Source organism: Phacochoerus africanus, chromosome 16 (genome assembly GCF_016906955.1).
Source record: "Phacochoerus africanus isolate WHEZ1 chromosome 16, ROS_Pafr_v1, whole genome shotgun sequence".
Taxonomy (NCBI): domain Eukaryota; kingdom Metazoa; phylum Chordata; class Mammalia; order Artiodactyla; family Suidae; genus Phacochoerus; species Phacochoerus africanus.
In genome coordinates, this window is record NC_062559.1 from 25,514,275 (window position 1) to 25,534,683 (window position 20,409).

At 40.8% G+C, this 20,409-nt stretch overlaps 1 protein-coding gene across 1 annotated transcript in view; it reads left to right on the forward strand.

Moving 5' to 3' along the window:
• The first annotated feature begins 3,914 nt into the window (after positions 1-3,914).
• The window catches only part of FAM3C (FAM3 metabolism regulating signaling molecule C), a 42,973-nt gene continuing 26,478 nt past the window's right edge, over positions 3,915-20,409 (forward strand). The window contains exons 1-3 of the mRNA XM_047763144.1: positions 3,915-4,170; positions 16,524-16,578; positions 20,170-20,274. Coding sequence (XP_047619100.1) covers positions 16,566-16,578; positions 20,170-20,274 — 118 coding nt within the window. The 5' untranslated portion in view covers positions 3,915-4,170; positions 16,524-16,565. The remainder of the gene's footprint in view (positions 4,171-16,523; positions 16,579-20,169; positions 20,275-20,409) is intronic.

Genomic DNA, 20,409 nt, shown 5'->3' on the forward strand with positions numbered 1-20,409 from the left:
GGATTATGATGCTGAGTCAGAAATTTTTCTAGCTCGTAATATTTTATAAGACAGATAACAAACTATCCTTCTGAAGAAGCCGCTAGTAATCTTAATAATTGTTTATAATACACACTTGTACATACTTTCAGGAAAAAGGGAAATTACTTTGTAGTCGTGATTCCAATACATATTTTAGGCGTGGGTTACCATATTCGATATATTATTTAATATGATTTATAACCAAGACAAAAAAGCCAAATGTTCCCACACTGAAAAATCTATGAAAGGATCTAATTTAAACCAAAATTTCCTAGGGAGGAGAATAAAAAAAATCGTCATTTAAAAAGCCATTTTTATGGTATTTATAATTTTGTCATAATAGATGGAAAACTAGACTGCTTCATGCAAAAATACATTTGTTATAATGATTTCATTGTATCTTATATATGTTTCATGTTAAAGTAAACCAGAGTTACTTGTGTATCAAACATAGAATAATGAAATCTATGGGCAGATTTTCAAATGATACTATTTTGCTTGGATGATGTACTAAAGTAGTCAAACTCAAGCAGAATGTAGAGTGGTTGTCCCAATGCACTGGAGAGACCAGAGCCTGGGGAGTTACTGTTTAATAGATACCGAGTTTCCATTTTTCAAGAGGGAAAGAGTTCTGGAGGTGGACATTAGTACCATTCACAGCAATGTGAATGTACTTAATACCAGGCTGTACACTTAAAAACAGTTAAAATGGGAAAATATATGTTCAAATGCTAAATGCACCTAAGGAAAGCAAAGGAGGGGAGTTTAAGGTGAAGCATTCAGGCAAAAGTCCACCTGGCTCACTTAGGCCAACACAGGCTGTGAAAAAAAAGAGGTGAGGAAATCTGGAGTCTTTCCAGAGACACCTAGGATTAAACTTGGCTCGAGTGATGACCAGGCTGGCTTGACAGGAAGGGAACTGGTGGGATGGGAGGAGTAACACTCGTGTCTGTGGCTTATACCCACAGGCTGGAGGACGTTGGAGAGTTCTGTTAAGCCACACCTGGAAGTGGCATTTAATCCAGGGCAGGTATCACATTTGCCACGTTGACTCTTGTTTTTATTATTCTACCTCTATCCCCACCCCACCCCCCGCCAACCCCCCCCCCCAAAATTCTTGAAAAGCTAAGACACTTTCTGGCTATCTTTCTGCAAATTTGACTTTAAAATCCAATAGAAGCATGTTTTAATATTTTAATGTGACCCTACTCCTAGGGCTGGTCAGTTTGCATTTATGCGTGTGTGTGTGTGTGTGTGTGTGTGTGTGTGTTTTAATTTACAAACCTTTTCCTCCATGTTACAGTAACTTACTGCTACATAAAAATCCATCACAAAACTTCGCAACTGAAAACAGCAGCAGTCAGTGATATCTAAGGATTCCGCAGGCTGGCTGGTCTGGACCAGGTGGTTCCCACATGGTATTGTCTGGGGTCACTCATGTGGTGCCCTCAGCGAGAAGCTTAGCTGGGGCTGGACCATGAAGATGCCCTCGCTCACACATCTACTGACTCAGCTAGGTGGCTGGGTGGTTTGAGCCTAGCTAGCCTTCTCTTTCCCTCTCCAGGTAGTTTCTTCTCATTCTGTAGCTCAGTCTGAGTTTCTTTATGTGGTGACTAGGTTCGAAGACGGTGAACGTGGAAGCTCCAAAGCCCAGAAGTCACACAGCATCACTTCAGCTACATTCTGTGGGTCAAAACATGTCCCAGGACCAGCCTAGTTTCCAGAGGAGGAAATACAGATTCTACCTCTTGATGGTAAAAGTGGCACAAATTTACAAGAATGGGAAGAACTGTTGGTGTCTGTATTGGCAGGAAATCTACTCCTCTATAAACAGATAACTGATGCCAAAGGAAATATTCTGCTTGAGAAAAGGCCCAATTAATATTCTGAGGCTTCTCATTATTTCAACTCCAGCAATATTATGTGATGCTTATGCAGGAAATAATATATGTGTGAGCTATGATTTTGCATAAATCCCTGCACCTATTGAAGAGGGAATGAATTTTCTTTTAAAGTATAGGCAGGGGTGAGCTTTGAGGTTTGAATTTGGGGCATGTGGGTTTGAATCTTGGCTCTGCCCCATACTAGGAGTAGGACCGGGGACAACTTTTCTGTTGTCTTATTAAACTTAATCATTAATTCTGACTACTTCTCCTGCTTCCTCACCTCCTGCCAAGTAAAAAGGTAGGTGAAAAAAACTGGTTAATAAACAGCTGTTCTAAAGAGGTGATATACCAACTCTTCCTAAACATTGTAATCCCTATTTAAAAATATAATTTACATTGTAGCACAGGACACTGTAACCCATTCAACCACACCGAATACTGTACAAATGTTTCATGAAACAATGCTTATCCTTAAGTTGTGCCATGAACTCTGATGTTTTTCTTCTATTCTGTTTCAGTGAATCAATGACAAAATGTTGGTTGTGATTCACCATTCATTTAATTACCTATTGAAGGGGTTTAGTCATGTATATATCATGATTACAGTCCAGAAATTGTTTCAAGGGTGGTGCCATAAGAATATGGCATATGTCAGAAGTTCCTTTATGGAGCATTGGGTTAAGGATCTGGCATTGCCATAGTTGTACTGCAGGTTCAATCCTTCACCCAGGAACTTCTGCATGCCATGATGCAGCCAAAATAATAATATTAATAATATGACATATATCATTTCCATACAGGCCAATTTGGTTATAGAGCAAAAAGCTCTTTTCACAAATGTGGCCTGACCTCCCTACTAGAGAGGCTTCTAAATTCTTTTAGGGGAACATGGGGAAATAAGGAAGGCATGGTAATAGTACATGTTCTGTTTTGGTACCATAAGAAGTCAAGTGCCTTGTCTGGAGCTAGATGGACTAGGCTGGAATTCCAACTTCACAGCTCACCACTTTATATTTTTGAAATGTTATTGTTTTTTTGACTTGTTAAAGCAAAATAAGACAATATATACTGCAGTTAGGTTGTGAACATTAAACGAGAACACATTTCCAAAAGCCCATCAAGGTCCAAGCAAAAGAAGGCTCTCAGAATGCATTTATTGCTTCCTCCTCCTACCATGGAACACGGAGGTCTGAATTCATAGCTATTACTTAAGTTCTGTATTTTATATTTTGGGAGGAAAGTTAAGACTTGGTAGACTACTATGGTCAAACCGTATGATTTCTTTAATGCAATTTAATTTCTACGGCCATGTATTGTTCTGATATTCTACCCAATAACAGTTAATAATGAGAGTTATAGTTATTAATTATTCTGGAATATAGGTCTGAATTATGAAGCAATTTTGTGTTCTCGGGTTTTGTACAGTAGGACTTGGGTTGACTTCCCAGTTACAATATAATCGTGGGGAAGGGTGTGTATAGGAGAAAAGCATTTCTAACTGCTGTGTTGCTGAATAAACAAAAGTGAGGTGCAAAATACAAGCACTGCTTTTCTCCTTGGATCAAACATTTAAGGTTACCAGCGTTCTAATGCTCCTGGCAAGTAGTATTTTCACCAAGGTTAGCTAGCTTTTAAGGAGTCAAAAGGAAATTGCCTACTACCTTGGGTTGATGTGACCACCCTGTAAATCCTAGCTGGTGGATCTCTACGCTGGGACTGATTATTTAAAAATGTCTGCCTTTAAGGGGGCGATTATGGAAGTGTGTATCAAGGAGGGGAAAGAGGCAGAGACACATTTGCCGTATCTGGGGGTACTGCCCCGCGCCGGCCGCCGGCCCTGCGGCTCCCACGTGGCAAGTCCAGACAGCGCCGCCCTTGGGGGCGGGGGGGCGGAGCTCCAGACCCCCGCCTCCGCTCCCAGGCCCTTTCCTCCCGCCTGCCCGGCGCCCGCTCGGTCCTCCACCGCCAGGGGGCGGGCGCGGCTTCCCAGCGGCTGGGGCCCATTGGTCGCAGCGGGGAAGCGGGGGAGGAGGCCCAGCGGCGAGCTGGCTTCCTCCTGGCCACTCGCTGGGGTGAGGGGAAGCCGGAGGAGCCCGAGGGGAAGCCGGAGGAACCCGAGAGGAAGCCGGAGGAACCCGGGAGGAAGCGGAGAAGCCAGCCGGAGGCGGCGGCGGCGGCGGCGGCGGCGGCGGCTCCCGTCGGTCTCCGGCGAGACTGGCTGCAGGGAGGCCTGAAAGCGGGCGGAGAGGAGAGCGGGAGGCCGGTGAGTGAGATGGACGGGAAGGCAGACGGAGCCGCTGCCTAGGGCGGGGAGGATGGAGGGAGGCTGGGGGAAGCCCGACACCCACCTTCACCCCCGCTCACCCCGCAGCCGCCGGCCCGGGGCGGCCCCAGGCGTGCTTGGGTCGTCGCAGCACGTCTCGCCGGGGGCAGGGCGCGGCGGGACCCGGGCAGCGGAGCGCGGTTGGCCGGGATCCGGGCTGCCGCGCTGGCGCGGGCATCCCCAACCCGGCGGCCAGTCCCCGGACTCCGCCGAGGGCGGGACGGCGCCTGCACCTGGCACTCGGGCCTGGGGCTGGCACCTGGGGCGGGCGTCCGGCTCGGGGGCTCCTGGTGGGATGGGAAATGGGGGCCGAGTACTCTAAAGAGGCGGGGATGGAGTTGGATGTTGCATTTGAACTCTGTGGAGGGCAGTCTCGGCTCTCTTGCAAAGTTTTGGTGTCTTCTTAGTTGGAGGCACTTTTTATTTTTTAAACCTCTCCAGCCCATTGGTGTTTGATGTCATTGATGGATGTGCTGTTCGTTCTTTTTTGTTTTGTTTTACTCCCCCTCCCCCATTTGTTTGCTGCTCTCCTGACCGTTTATACCATATGTGACGATTTGTGACCTTCAGTCTCAATAATGAAGGATGGATTGACTGTTTCAGATTAAGAGCTCTAGCAGCAGTTTTTTTGTTTTCATCATCTTCTACTTTTTCGTTGTTGTTGTGTTTTTTAAAATTTCGTGTAAACCAGAACTTTTTAATTGACAGGACCTTTTCTTTGTTTCTTTTTCTTTGGACAAAAAGAATCTGGATCCAATGATATTAGATAATATTGGATTGTTAAGGCACTGTGCCATGGGCTTTCATTGAGCATTTATTTCTTACAATTCATAGAGTAGGTATGTTTGTGTATCTTTTCCAGTTTTACCGAGGTAATGTGAACTCCCCTGGAAGTTATGTAAGGGTTGATGCTGATGGTAGAACCCAGACTCCTTGAACTCTTGACCACTTTTAGGGACCAGTGGTATATTGTCAAATTTTGCAAGTTTGGGGAAACCTTAATATTATTCATAAAATGCGTTATTGAGTACAAAGGGATCTCCAACTAACTTAGAAAATACCAGTTACTAAGCTTTTACCAGTTACCATTCAACAAGAGATTGGCAAAATCACAGTCTAGATTTGGTCATATCATTAACTGCACCTCTTTCTAAAGGCTGCCAGTCTCTTGAAGTCTTTGGCAGTTTACCAGTTAAGTCACAGTTTTTCCCAACTTTATACAGATGTGAGAAGCTTTGTCTCACAAATTCTGTCATGTTTTCTCAGCTCATTAAGAGGCTAGCATTGCTTGATAGTAAGAAACAAAAAAGCCAATGCAGTGATTCTCAACCTGGGTATCTCTCAGAATCAACTGCAGCTGAGGCTTTTTAGAAAGAACAGGCCAGGTTCCCCCCAAATCCCCAATGTGAGGGACTTCTGTTTAAAAGAGAGTCGAAATTAGACTGAGCACCACTGGGTTAAAGTGCCTTTTTGAAGAAACCTAATGTATGTTACAATTTAAAAAGAAATGGCTAACTAATCTTTTCATAATTAAAGATACATTAAAAAGGGGAAGTAATTGGAGAGGGGGTCAAAGGACTAGGAAATTGTTGAATAGTGAAAAGTAGTCCCTATGCAGGATGATAAAGAGTCTTAATTTTTTTACCACATGTCTTAGGTCTTAAGTGGTCATCTCAGTATTCAAAAAGCTTTATATTTATTTATTATTTTTTTTTGTCTTTTTGCCATTTCTTGGGCCGCTCCCGCAGCATATGGAAGTTCCCAGGATAGGGGTCTAATCAGAGCTGAAGCCGCTGGCCTACACCAGGGCCACAGCAACGCGGGATCCGAGCCGCGTCTGCAACCTACACCACAGCTCACGGCAACGCCGGATCGTTAACCCACTGAGCAAGGGCAGGGACCGAACCCGCAACCTCATGGTTCCTAGGCGGATTCGTTAACCACTGCGCCACGATGGGAACTCCGCTTTATATTTATTTAGACACATGAGAGTGCCCGTTTGTGCCAACAATTATAGGTACCATGGATAGTGTGGATAAGACAGCCTGGGTGCTCACATAGTTACTTAATTTCTTTGAGGCAGTGAGTCTTTTTTCTTAATTTTTCCCCCCATTTTTGTACCCATTTCTTAAAGCCAGAAGGTCCAAGACTTAAGAAGTACAAGATTTTGGCCTTAGAGCTCACAAAAATCCATCTAGCTGAGAATTTAGTACAGTAGCAAACATTTTTCTTGAACTTAGTCCAGAAGGTCTAAGGATCAGATAATCAGGAGTTTAAGCAGTAGTTCTGCATTTGGTTCAAAAATGGCATTGACCAAATTATTTAATATCATGAATTGCTCAATTCTCTTAATCTGACTGAGGAAATTGAGCATTATTCCCAAGCTTTGTAAACTTTAAAAGATTTTGTGATTTTTATTCTGCTCCTAAAAGAGAGTCAGCTGATCATTCTCTCAGAGGAGGAAATTAAGTGTTCCACTACCTCTAAGTTTCCACGGTTTATCCCATCAGGATTTTTTTTTTTTTTAATGTTTGCACCCACAGCATATGGAAGGTCTCTGGTCAGGGAACCAACCCAAGCTCTTGCAGTCAGATTTTAACCAGTTGTGCCACAGTCGAAGTCCCCAGTCAGTATCCTTTCATTGTCTTCTTCACTGTCCTGTTCATTTGACTCAAGCTATTTTATTACTTTCATCTCCCTTATTTCTTATCTAATTAATTTTCATCTGTTCATTGCTTTTCTAGTTTCACTTTGGTAAGTTTTTCAGTTCCCTTTAAAAATTAAATTTAATCCACGGAACAAAATCTTCCATTTTTAAGTGTACAGTTCAGCGACATTTAGTGCATTCATAGTATTGTGCAGTCATCACTTCTGTTCTGCATTTTCATCGCCCCAGAAGAAAACCTCATGTTCATTATGCAGTGACTCTCTCTATTCCCCAACTTCTGGCAGCCACTGGTTCTCTCTGTATAGGTTTATCTATTCTGGGTATTCTGTGTAAATGGAATCATATGATAGGTGATCTTTTGTGTCTAGCATCTTTCCCTTAGCATTATGTTTTAGAGGTTCGTTCATGCCTATATCAGTACGTCATTCCTTTTTATGACCAAGGTATATTCCACGTGTAGATATATGTGGTATTTTGTTTAGGCACTCATCCATTGATGGACCCTGGTGAGTTTTTGTGTGCTAGTGATAAAAAGTTATATGGACATCTGTAGCTGTAAGTCTGAATTGGTTTTCTTCCTAGGATCTGTAAGGCTTGTTTAGGTAGTATCATGGTTATCAGGTGTACTTCCTACCTCTCCATACCATTCAGCATCAGCAGTTAGGTGATCCTTAAATGTATGTTGAAGGAGCTGTGGTCAACAAACATGAATTTAATTGGTTCAGCAAATTTTAAGGTGGAAGCTTCTCACTACCTGTTCTGTGCAAATGGCTGCTGCCTTGCAGTCTGGCTTTTTTGGTAGCAGTGGTATCTTCTCCAGGGCCTTTGAGCAGATGGAACCACTCTGCTCCTCTATCTCTTCACAGAAAAAGTTTGACTGACACAATTATGTCTGCCCTGATGCAGTTAAATTGTGCAGACCACTTAAGGACGGTATAAATAGAGTGGCTGTATAGGGGGATTTTCAGATATTCAGAAGAGGAACCCATAACATCCCATCTGAAATAATGTAAAACTCTGCAGTTAGATGAGATGAACATAGTTATACTCTGTGTAAATCTGTGCCTTTCTCTAGTCTCTTTTTGTAGCAATTTATGAACTAGACACTTTTTTATCCTACTTAGGTTCAACTTGTTCACCTTCTTATAATTAAAATGTATTTAGTTTTGTTTTTACCATTGTTCTTAATAATACCTATGTCTTTCTCCCTCACTCCCTTTCTTTCTTTCTGTCCATTCTTTCTCCTCCTGATGGTATAATGAAGGGCTTAGATAGGTTACATTACAGCTGTTTAACCAGCAATTGTGGAGCTCTGAAGGAGCAGACAGCACTAAATGTCATTTTGTCCTGTTTTCTGGTTTTGGTGTGTTTGTACTCTCAATTACAGAAATCTGATCCCCATTTCATTTCTTCAACTAGAATATCACTTGCTAAGCAAAATCCTGCTTTGGTAGAGAGGAAAACTGCAAAAGAACATTGGGACGATTTAAATTTTTACACTCTGTCATCATTACAAGCAGTTTCCTCTGCTCTGTTCCCCAGCTCATTATTTCCAGATTTATTCACTGCCCAGCTCCCCCTCCTCACCCCCAGTGGAGACCTGGCCCAGAGTCGGGCTGATTTCCATTCACTGTTAAAGAAAGAATGTAGATTCTTGTCATGTGAATTTTACCTTTGGACTTTTTTGGCCTAGATCTGACTCACTACCCACAGCTACCCCAAACTTCTCTGTGTGTTTGGATTGGTGCACTGTTGATCTCAGGTTCTCAGATCAGAGCTTGAATAAGGATCACCCAGGGAGCTTGTTAACCTTGCATGGGTTTTAATCCTCACACTGGAGGATTCTGGACTCTGGAATTTGCATTGTAAAAAGCTCACAAGTAATCATGCTCAGGTTATTTTGTAATTAGGGCTGTCAAAGAACCAGATAGGATGTTTCATTGAACCTAAGATAAAATAAAGGCACCTAGGATAAAGGTACACCATTATCGTATACACTAGGAAGGGGAAGACGTGTTTGTAAGCCACTTGTTAGGTTAGGCAAGTAGTGTGCACCTAAAACCAGTCAAATAGCATGTTATGTACCTGAGGAACCACAAGTTTTGGTTCCTAGGTTTGGGTAGAGGGTTGTTTTGGTAGAGGGTTGTTGTGAAGCTATGGGATAAAAGAATTATAACACACATTTTTTAGACCTTTACTTTGTAAAGTTTGTTTATAAAAGTGTTTAATATAAGGTACCCTTACTTGACACATGTTTGTAAGGGAAGTTACACGGATAACTTTGGTTTTAAGATGCAGGATAGCTGTATCTTAGGGTGTAAGCCATTCCTGTTGGGCCCATATTATTTTCATCCTTCCCATTTATAGTCTTTTGCATGTTAGTAGTCCAGGTAAGTTCAGAAGTCTTATTTCTTTGCACTGTAGTGATTTCCATTTTGTAATCACAGTCCATTAAAATACTTACTTAAGGTCACATTGACATTGGTGTGGCTTGAACATTTGATGTCTTATCTTTTTTATCACCCTTTTTCTATTAGAGAGTTCATAGTCCTCTGACCAATGCCAGCCAGCTGGTTATACACCTAGATACATCAGCCACCTACTGTCCTTTACTGAGTGGTTCTAGGGTACTGTGGTGGTGATCGGTGTCAGCACCATCTGGATTAGGGGAAACCTGACCTCTGGCCACCATGGTGAAAAGCAGCCCCTCTTGCTATGGGGCTTCCTTCAGTGGCATCATTTTATTTTACTTTATTTTGTCTTTTTAAGGCCGCACCCGCAGCATACGGAGGTTCCCAGGCTAGGGGTCGAATCAGAGCTGTAGCCTCAGGCCTACGCCAGAGCCACAGCAACGAGGGATCCGAGCAGCGTCTGTGACCTACACCACAGCTCACGGCAACGCCGGATCGTTAACCCACTGAGCAAGGGCAGGGACCGAACCCGCAACCTCATGGTTCCTAGTCGGACTCGTCAACCACTGCGCCAACCACTGCGCCACCCACTGCGCCACGACGGGAACTCCCCAGGAGAAAGCTTCTTAACTGTGTTAGACTTGGGTGGGGCAGGGGGAGCAGAATACATGTCCATTTAGTTCCTAATCACTTGTATTTACAGAAAACATGGTTAAATGCTTCTTGATCAACTGAAATATTTCAGGCATCTAATAGATGGAATTTCTGAAGAGGAAAGAGCTTTAGGTCTCCCTGGGTAATTCACATTGGTGGAAGGCGTCATCCCATGCTAGATGAACAGTGTTGAAAGAGTTTGCCCTTACAGGGTAGCCTGTCCATCAGGCTTGGTTACTTTTCCCTCCATAGTCACTGGGGCCAAGTCAGGACAGGCAGGGCACTTGCGTGATTAGAAGGGCTGTTTGCTAACCGGTTTTTAACTGGAGGGACAAATCAGGATGATGGTTATAATTGTGTACATGTCTCATTCCTGAAAGCAGGTAGGTCAGTGTAAGTCATGGAAAGGTGGTTGGATTTTACATTAGATATTGTCAGCTATAGGAAGGACTGTGATATGAGCTCACATATATTATTTTTTAGTCATTCTGTTTATGATATGGAATGGGGCATGTGGTGGCCAAAGGATAAGTTAGAAATTCTTACTGTTTGTGAAGGTCTAATGACACGTATTTGAAACATCAACTTTCAGTATAGCACAAACATTGAAAAATATTCAGTCTTTGAACCATTAATTCTACTTTTTTATAATTATATGCTAAATAAATAGCTGTGCTATGTGGAATTTCAGATAATATTATTTTAGTGATGCAGTGATAATAAATTGTTTAACAGCTTAAATATCCAAAATAGACATTCAGATATCTTGCCATGTGATCTAATGTTTCCCACTAAAACTATGCCTTAAAATTATATATCATGACATAATGTTATCTAGAATACATAACTAAAAATCAGATTAAGCATCCTTAAAAAAAAAAAGAGAGAGAGAGAGAATGGAGTTTTATCCAGTTGCAGCAGATCAAAGTTTTCTAAAGTGTTACTCTCTCCAAGCCCTGCCAAGTAGCAGATAGAAACAAAGCATAGCAGCCTATGGTGCCTGGACTGTGGAGAAAGCCAAGTGCACCCAGAACACTTGGGGAGGGGGGCATTCTGGCTTATTTGTGCTTTTCCATCGTCTGCTTTTAATTGTTTCTGAGGTCCAGTTAGTATCAGTCCTCTTTTAAATGAAATTTCAATCTGGTGCTATTAAGAAGATAAGTCAAGCCATATGGAACTAGTTCAGATAACTTATGAATTCAGGATTACATCATTTGCATCCATCTCTCAAAGTTTTCAGTAGAACATTAACATTTCCTTCTAAAACACTTATTTATTGGTTCTGTTGACGTTATTTAAAAGTTTTTGGACCATTGCTTTGCCATCTCACCTTTTTGAAGACCGCTTTGCAGAAGAGTTGATACATTTTCCTCAGTGCTCTTTCAAAACAGCGAGTATATTCGTGGCATTATAGAATTCAGATCTCCTTCCCTCCCCAAATACTTCGTTTTTAGCCTCTTTTTTCCTTCTAGTCAAAATGTAAGATTAGTTTGCTCATTTTAAAACCTGGAATGCTTTTCAGTCATTAGGTAGACATCTAAAAATGTTCCCTTTAATCATTATCAGGTCATTCTTAACTTAAAAGGTATCTGACACATGTTGTGTGAAAATGATAGATTGTTTTAACGTCTATTTATCCTGTAGGATTCTATATCAGAGCCTAAAATAAACTAATAGAACTAAAATACTTTCCAAGCTGTAATCAGATTTGTTCTGTTAAGCATTTAGTGTTAATAACACCAAATTCTGTTAAATCCTCAGTATTTATAACACAGTGATAGCAGCTCACATTATCATACTGAGTGTTTGAATGTGAAGAATGCAGTCTTCTCACCGTCTCATTTTGGTATTTCAGAAATGTGTCCTCCTGGTGAAGATATGTGCAGAGCGGCATCTGAGTGAGATGGGTACTTGATAGCAGCACCTCCTATAGTGACAGCTTTCTATAAAAGCAAAGGTTTTTCAAGACTAAATATTTGGAATTTGAAAAGTTGATCAAACATCAAATGCACAGTTGCCCATCCCCTCCTTTGCCCTTTTTAAGCCCATCCCAAAAATAATCACTTCTAAACATGAAAACAGTTGTGTTAAGATCTCCTCCCCATCATTTTGCAGTTAGTGAAATGGGACATAATAAGATTAATGTTCCCCTATCGTTTTATGCCTCCTGGGATCACTTTGGAAGACATTGTAGATTTCTCCCTTCCTTTTGAAGAGCATCCATTATGTTTCTTCTCATGGAGTATCTGCCTCTTCCCTGGAGAACAGTGGATTTTGAAAGTGTGGTGGACAGAATTCAGGGTTGTTTGATTTGTCCTACTTCTGTACTAGTAGTTCAAAGAGGACCAATAAAAGCTTTATGGGAATTGTATATACTGCAGATAGCCCAGCAAGAAATGTTGGACTATTGGAGCCTAGTCAGGAAAGTTTTTTATTCTCTATTTTCAACGTTGTTTAAATTTAAATTTCACTTTTTATTCCTTTACCTTGGGTTGGCAAATTATGATCTGTGGGTCCATATGGGTTACTAGCCAAGACTGGCTTTTATCTTTTTAAGTGATTGGAAAGGAAAAAAAAATAAAAGAAGAGTAATGTTTTGTAATGTGAATGTTTAACGAAATTCAAATTTCAGTGTCCATAAGTAAAGTTTTATTGTAACATGACTGGGCCCATCTGTTTCCATATTGCGTATAGCTGCTTTCCAGTTACCACTGTAGAGCAGACTAGTTTCATAAGAGACTTATATGGTCCACAGAGATAAAGCACTTACCATCTGGCCTTTTTATGGAAAGTGACCAACACTTGTTCTGTTTTATTTACATAAATACGGGGGGGGGGGGGTGGCTCTTTTTTTTTTTTTTTTTGCACATAGCTTTCTTTAAATATCGTACTTTTGTTTGTATACCTAATATTGGAATAACTTGCCCTTGTGACCTTTAGCTGCAGCATCCTTTTGATATCTGTATTATATCATTTTCCTCTTTTCCTTGAACTGCTCTGGACTGAAAATGTAGTCTCTTACTTCCTGATCTTCAGGGGGCCCGTATTATTAGTCTGGGGCCTCCAGAGAAACAGAACCCATAGGAGATATCTGTCTGTCTGTCTGTCTGCAATAAATATCAGAAGGATTTGGCTCGTGTGGCTGTGGAGGCTGAGAATCCCAGTGTCTGCAGTTGGCAAGCAGGGCCTCAGGAGAGCCAGTAGTGTGGTTCCACTCCAAGTCCACAGGCCTGAACACTGGGAGAAGTCGGGGTGTCAGTTTCAGTCCAAGTCCAAGTCCGAAGGCAGGTGAAGAGCAGTGTCCCAGCTTGAAGACTGTGGTAAAAAGAGCAAATGCGGCCTTACTTACTCAGCCTTTTTTGTTCTGTTCAGGCTTCCTAACAGATTGGACAAGCCTCACTCACTGGGGAAGGCAAACTGCCTTGCTCAAATGTTAATCTCGCCAGAAAGACCCTCACAAACACACCCAGAGTGTTTAACCGAATATCTGGGCCCCCTGTGGCCCGGTGGTGTTGACATATAAATTAACTGGCACACAAGGCCTAAATGCGCTTTAATTCTATTTGCTTACACTTTGACCTTGTTTTCCTTAGTCCTCTTGAAAACCCCCGTTCACATGAGTATTAACTGAACTTCACTCAGTTGATTCATTTAAAATTGCTGTCCAGGAGGAAAATTTTTCCTCTACCCTTCCAGGTTCTTCTGGCTGGCCTAAAAATTAAATGAACATGAAACAGATTAGCAGAAGATCAGACAAAAGTTCAATAGCATGTGTACATGGGGGAGACCCAGGAAAACTGAGTCACTTGCCGAAACAGCTGAAACCCTCACCTTAGATACCATCTTCAGCTAAAGACAAAAGAGGATGGATGTCGAGTGTAGTGGTTTGAGACTTCAAAGGGGAGGAAGGCAACTCACATGGAGTTGGAAAACAGATGCTTGGGGGATGTTTGCTGGGTCTTGAAGCGACAATGGGACACAGGGAGGAATTTTAAATCTTTGCTAGGTTGCTCCCTGTCTACACGTCTAGTCCATCCTGTAGTTATCTATGGCGATAGCTTCCTTCCCCCCAACAGGCCCTCTCTCTACATTGTTTAGGCAGCTAAGGGGAAAGGTCAGAGCGTCTTTTGGGTCTTGATTGTTTCCAGCTCAAAATAATCAATATGCCAAAAAGACATTTTGGAGTGGCAGATTTGGTTCCCTTACATTGCCATTGGGCCAGCAGTGAGTTCAGGTTGGCTTGAATGGAGTTGATAGTGTCCTTGTGTTTGTGGAGTATAATTTGTAGCATTTTCTTCTGGGTCCATTAAATGACTGTTTGTTAATATTAAATACATCAATGAGGGTGTCTGTGTACTTCATTTTTCTGTACCCTTTCTGTCTTGGACAAGTGTTCCAATACACCTGCTTAGTCATTGTGACCATCAGATCCTAGAGTGGCTAGTTGGCAGCAGAGATTAGCGATCCCCAGAGCAATTTGCAAAAGCCAAATTGATTGGCATGACATTTTGTCAACAAGCTTCTTGGAGCATGTCAGTGAGCTGCTGGGGTGAAAGGCAAGTGGATTTGTTTATAGTTTCAGCTTCTTACCTGTCAGATGACCTTGGACAAATCCCTTGACCTCATAGTATAATTCCATAGGGATGTTGGGAAGATTATATAGAATAAGAATGTAGGTGACTTCTCTGCTGTTCGCATAGTTGCCTAGTATTGGTTAACTGGCAAGACCTTCTCCTCCTGGTAAATCATTGTTCTTATGGCTTATTTTGTTGATATAGAACAGTGTATAGGAAAGAAGATCAGACTGAGGCATGTACCAGGCTCCATTTAGATGTCCCCGCCACCATCCCCAAGAGGATTCTGTGTCAAATTCTCTTTGTTTTTATTGTCCCCCGGAGAAGGCACGTTAGGAATGATTTGGAATTAGCACATCGTAAACAGATACTTCTTGATTTGCTCTCAAATATATTAAATACTCTTTCCATATGCTGATTTATACTCTTGTATCATTACTTTGCTTCTTAAGCAAACTAATGAAAATGTGTTTTGGCTAAAATTTGATGAAGTTTTAATTTGGAGATTTTACTAAGTGTTATTCTCTGAGACAGTTTAATGGAAAACATGAATTCAACTAGACAGTTGTAGGTGCTTACATTGCAGTCTTACTAGTGATAAGTTTGGAAGCAGCCTGGTTAGTCCAGACAGGGGCCAGGTATATGAGGCCATGACTGTGATCTCTCAGGTGTGACCTCCTCCGTAGGTGATAAAAACTGAAATAGAGCAGCAGGTAGGTGTCGGCCAAACTGCTTATTACACTTTCAAAGGAATTACCCCAGGCTAGATTAGCTGGGAGGAAAGGGTGTGTGTGTGTGTGTGTGTGTGTGTGTGTGTGTGTGTGTTTTGAATATAGTGTTCAATCTTGTTGAAAGAGGATTTACAACCAGTTTTCTGCTTTTCTGTGGTGGTTGGTGAGTACTTCAATATCTCTTGTTTCCTTTTAGAGTTTTCCTAGCCTGTGGCTAAGTAGTTGACACAGATATGTAGCATCGACTTTCCCTATTATGTAGAAGGTGTTCAGATAGCTAACAAAGGAAAAGAAATCAATATGCTCAGTTCCTACTAGTTTCAATGTTGATGTTTTCTTCAGCGTAGGTTGGGCAGAAGGAAGGGAGTTCACCAAGAGCATTGGCTCTTTAGATGCCCACCGTGTCCACCCACAGTAATTCCTTATTGGTGAATGAGAAAACCAGATGTCTCGCTGCCTTTCAGTGTCCTTCAGGGGTGTATCATTGTTTTTATTTGAATCACTCTATGAATTACTAGAGCAGACATCAGCTTTGAAACATTGGTATTAAAATAAAATCTAAAATAAAGAATTATGTTTTTGATTGATGTGATTTCATTCATCACAATTTTCCTTTGAATCCCTTTCCTGTATAATAGGTTGAGTAGAGTGTGGGAGCTGTCTAGCTGAACTTGAGCATGAATTTTCTATCAAACTCATAAATTTGGTTTTCTGTTTGTTTTTTTTTGTTTTTTTTTTTTTTTAAACTTTACACGTCTTGAGTCATTTCTCACGGGGAGGGAATGTTTGCCGATTTTTTCCTCCAGTATCTAAATCCAGACCTAAATCCTCAGTCCCATTTCAACAAATAATTGTTCCCTAAGTAGATAAGAGCTGAACTTCTTTGGACCTCAGCTGAAAACCAAAGGTTTGGAACTATATATCAAACGTTTCTTCCAGATGCCTAATCACTGAGAATAATGACGCATTATCTTGTATCCATGTGCTTGATGGCAAGATTTCCCTGTCCCTTCAGCTGGGGAGCTGAGGGACAGAGCAGTTTAGACACACTGTCCTCTCAGGAGCTCGTATGGTCCAGGGGAAGGAGACAGGCCTAGTGCTAAGAGATTGTTCATTTCATGTTAATATTGGTGGAATACTTAGAAATGCCATAGCATTTACTTAATTAGTTTGATAAACACTCCAAATCAAACTCAATCTAGGGAGGAATGCTCATTCTAGACCTAATGATGCTTGCCTTTTCTTTTGATTTTAGGAGCTTATTTAATGAAAAGTGCTGTAGATTGAAAAACCAAACATGAGGGTAGCAGGTAAGATATTTAATTCAGTAGAAATAATTTTGCTTTGTGTGTAACCTGTTTGTTAGTGAAGACTGAATGAGAGGGTAAATAATCATTTTCTGTTTTCAGTACGAGCTGAATATAACAAATGAAATCATAATTTAGCCTTTTTACTTTTTATGTAGTTGGCAGATCACAAATTGGACATGTACTGAGTTTTACATAAGTATTTTTGGGACACTTTTGTTGAAATTATTTATGCTAAATATTTTAAGTTATGGTGTTTAATGTTTATGTCCTTATGCATTAAGCTTGTTTGCCTAATTATATGAAGACTGATTTTGACAACTTAGGCTGATTTTGCTACGTTCTAGCTTACTGAAAAAAATGAGTTGTGAAGCTTAAGTCTTTCCTGTGTGTATACAGTAATTAATTCACTGTATCCGAAGGATTCAGTGAAATGTTTTCCTTAAATGACTGTTGGATCTGCTAGTTCAAGTTCAGTCTGCATAAGTGAGGTTATGTGTGAGGACATCTGTTCCTTATGAGGCATAGTAAGGAAATTAAAAAACAGCATTTGGTCTTCATAGTATCAAGGTAGTTGTCTTTCTTAAGAGACTGATTCATAAAGAATTGGAGAGGCTGAGACCTCTTCCTACTTATAATGCAAATAAGTCTAATCCCTCTGCCCATCCCTCCTCCAGCCCAGTCATGGCCCGTGGAAGAAATGCACACTTTTACATAGAAATTTCCACTAGATTGTGTGTGTCCATCACAGGAGATAACTTGTCATTTCTCTAAATCCAGACCGTTTTTTAATTATTATCTTCTCACCAGTAAACAAAATATTCTTACTGGAGCATCTCTCAAAGTATGATTCTAAAAGTGCCTTATTTAATTAAGCATTATTATTTGATTAGTCAAAGCAAGTTTCTCTTTCTCATATAATTCTACATTCTAGTTGAAATTAACTTTGTCATCTAGTCCGTTTCTCTGATTCTGACAATTATTACCAAGGTTAATTGATGAGTAATTATTCACTGAGTGCTTATTTTATGTTTGGCACTGTTCCTAGTGTAGGTCTCAAGGGCACTGCCTTTAATGAAGGAATAAGGAATATTAGCTATTAGTTTATTGCTTTTAGACTAATTACTCTCTTCTAATGTTTAAAAAAAAAAAAAAAATCCCGGTTGCTTTGAAATATCCTCATAGCCGTTATGCTTACGGTGAGGCATCAATATCTAAAGTTTATGCTTTTCGGCAGGTGAAAAATAGGGACACACTCAGAGTAGCGCAGCCCATGGCTGGAAGGAAGAGGGAGTCTAGTGGGCAGACGGGGACTGTGGTGGGCTACAGTTGGGCCCCTCCAAATCCAGAAGGGGGTGGTGACAGCTCCCAGGAGCCCTTCTGTGACAGCAGTTGCAGAGCTCTGCCGTTAGGGAGGCCCTTCTGGGGGCCTGCCTGTCCCTGGGGGACCTTGTGCTTGTTCTTCTAGCACTTTCTCTGCCTCTAACTTTTCTCCCTCCTGGAGCTTTAGTTTCCTCCTGGCTCCTTTGATGGTTTCTTAAAAATGAATAGGTCTTGGTTTAAAGACTAAGTTCTGCCGCTAACCAGTTACGTGACCTTAGGCAAATTGTCTAAATTTTTCACCCTGTTTCCTTATTTGTAAAATGAAAATAGTATCTTGAAAGGTTGTGCAAATGAGCTTATGCTTATAAATGGTGTTTGTATGTTTTATATATGTGCACGTATATGTAGGATGTATGTAGTTGTTTAGTGTAGGCTTAGGCTTAAATTGGTACTGAATTTAGTCTAGAACTTTCGTATATTATACACTTGGTCTTTTCATCATTTTACCATTTCAGTCTTGAACAACCCAGGTTTTGTGTATCTGCTTCAAGGGACAGGGAAAGATTATATTTGCACATGCTCATGATTGGTAGAAAATGAGATGGTAAGATTTTCATGTGATACATATAATTTCCCAGCCCTTGGTCTTAAATGATCAAGCAGGAATATGCCACCTGTTAGCCATTCATCTATTTAGCAAACACTTGTCGAGAGTATTACTATGTGCAGGACAGTCTGCTAGATCCTGTCAAGGGAAGAGTTCAAAGTCTAATGGAATTTTACTCTCTTCCTCAATAAAAATGTGGATGATTTGTAGTCATGCTTGAAAACAGGAAGTCGTTTTTTGGGGGGAGAAGGTACAAAGCAGGACGCAGGGGAGGGGATTGATTAATAGTTAGGCTCCCTCATTGCCACCTGATTTCCATATTTATAGTATTTCTAAGTAGACGCGAGTAACTCTGAGAACCTACCGCTTCTCAGCATCCTCAGCTTTTTTGAGCACCATCATTTCTTTCACTTCCCTCCCCTGTAAGGATTCAGTCCCAGTCTCTTCATGTTTGTGAAATTAGGATGCGCACTGTTCTTTTTCACTCTTTCTTATCCAGTAAGTGGCGTTTTCATTGTTTCTCTGAAGAATGTGTTAATTTGATGGTGGTGGAGCCCATACAGAGCACCGGGCTGTGTCAGGGTCCCTGGATTCCTGTCCTTGTGCTACTGCTAAGATAGCTGTCATCTTGGGCAGTCGCCTCGCTTGTGGGTTTTTTTGTCTCCTCAAGGATAGTGAGATGACTGCTGATCCCATCACCTCTTTTATATCAATATAAATTACACTTTTGGTAAGAGAAGGGAGTGGAGATCATACAGACCAATATTAATTAATACAACCTGACGAGATGGCTCTGAAATTCTAAGAGTAAGAAGATGATGTTTCTTGCCTGTCGTTTTTTATTTCCTTTTCTATCATATTTTTTCTTTCTTGGGTTTGCTTAGCTGTGGAGAAAAAAGACAAGTAATGATTCATATTAAGTTGCTAATTAGTTAATAGCAGGGTTAACTGTAAGGCACTCAGAAATGCTTAAAGATAGAAAAACATGAAAGACTAGGAGTCTTTCCATGTAACCGTGTTATGAAGCAAATCTTGTAGGTGCCAAATTAAGTCCTCTCGGAGTGGAGAAGGCCTGTCTTAAACTTAGGTGCTAAGTCTAAGGGGAAATGCTTTGCTGTTCATCATACCAGGAGCACGTGTGGGCGCCAAGAGATGTGTTGGTTAGTGAGGGCAGTAAATCTGTTAAATTTCATTTGAGAATTCCTTGCCAGTGGACATGCTGGTCTGTTGCCTTAATATCTCCAGAAGGTTCAGTGTTTGTTTGTTTTAATCATCTCTGTATAGTATTGCCCTTTATATTTGAAAAGGATATACTGGGTGGTGGTGTTCCATTAGCCATGATGTTTTTATGTATTCAGCCAAGAGTTGATAGCAGGTTTTTTTGTTTTTTTGCGCACGGAAACTAAGCAGGCAGTTGACACAAGCAATTGTGTGTCAAGGTTGCTAGCCAATCTGCTAATTCTCTGATCAGAAACTTCTTTATCTTGATGGATTGTTGGTACAGTTTCTGTTTTAATTCAAGTAAAATTAAGATCCATTAGATTAGTAGATATTTATTAATCTTAAGAATTTTTCAGTAAACTTTTTTTTTTTCATGGAAGTACATAATTAAAAGTTCTGTGGTCTCATAAGCTTGTGCTGAATTATTTCTGCCCTTTATCTAGGTGCTGCAAAGTTGGTGGTAGCTGTGGCAGTATTTTTACTGACATTCTATGTTATATCTCAAGTATTTGAAATAAAAATGGATGCAAGTTTAGGAAATCTATTTGGTAAGTTTTATTTTTTTCCCTTTCTTAAATTTTATTTTTGATGAGATTATCTTTAAATTTTTACCGGTTGTCAACATTGAGTCACTCTGTTGTTTGGTCTGTCTAGAAAAGAAAATGTAATTATATTAGTGTGAT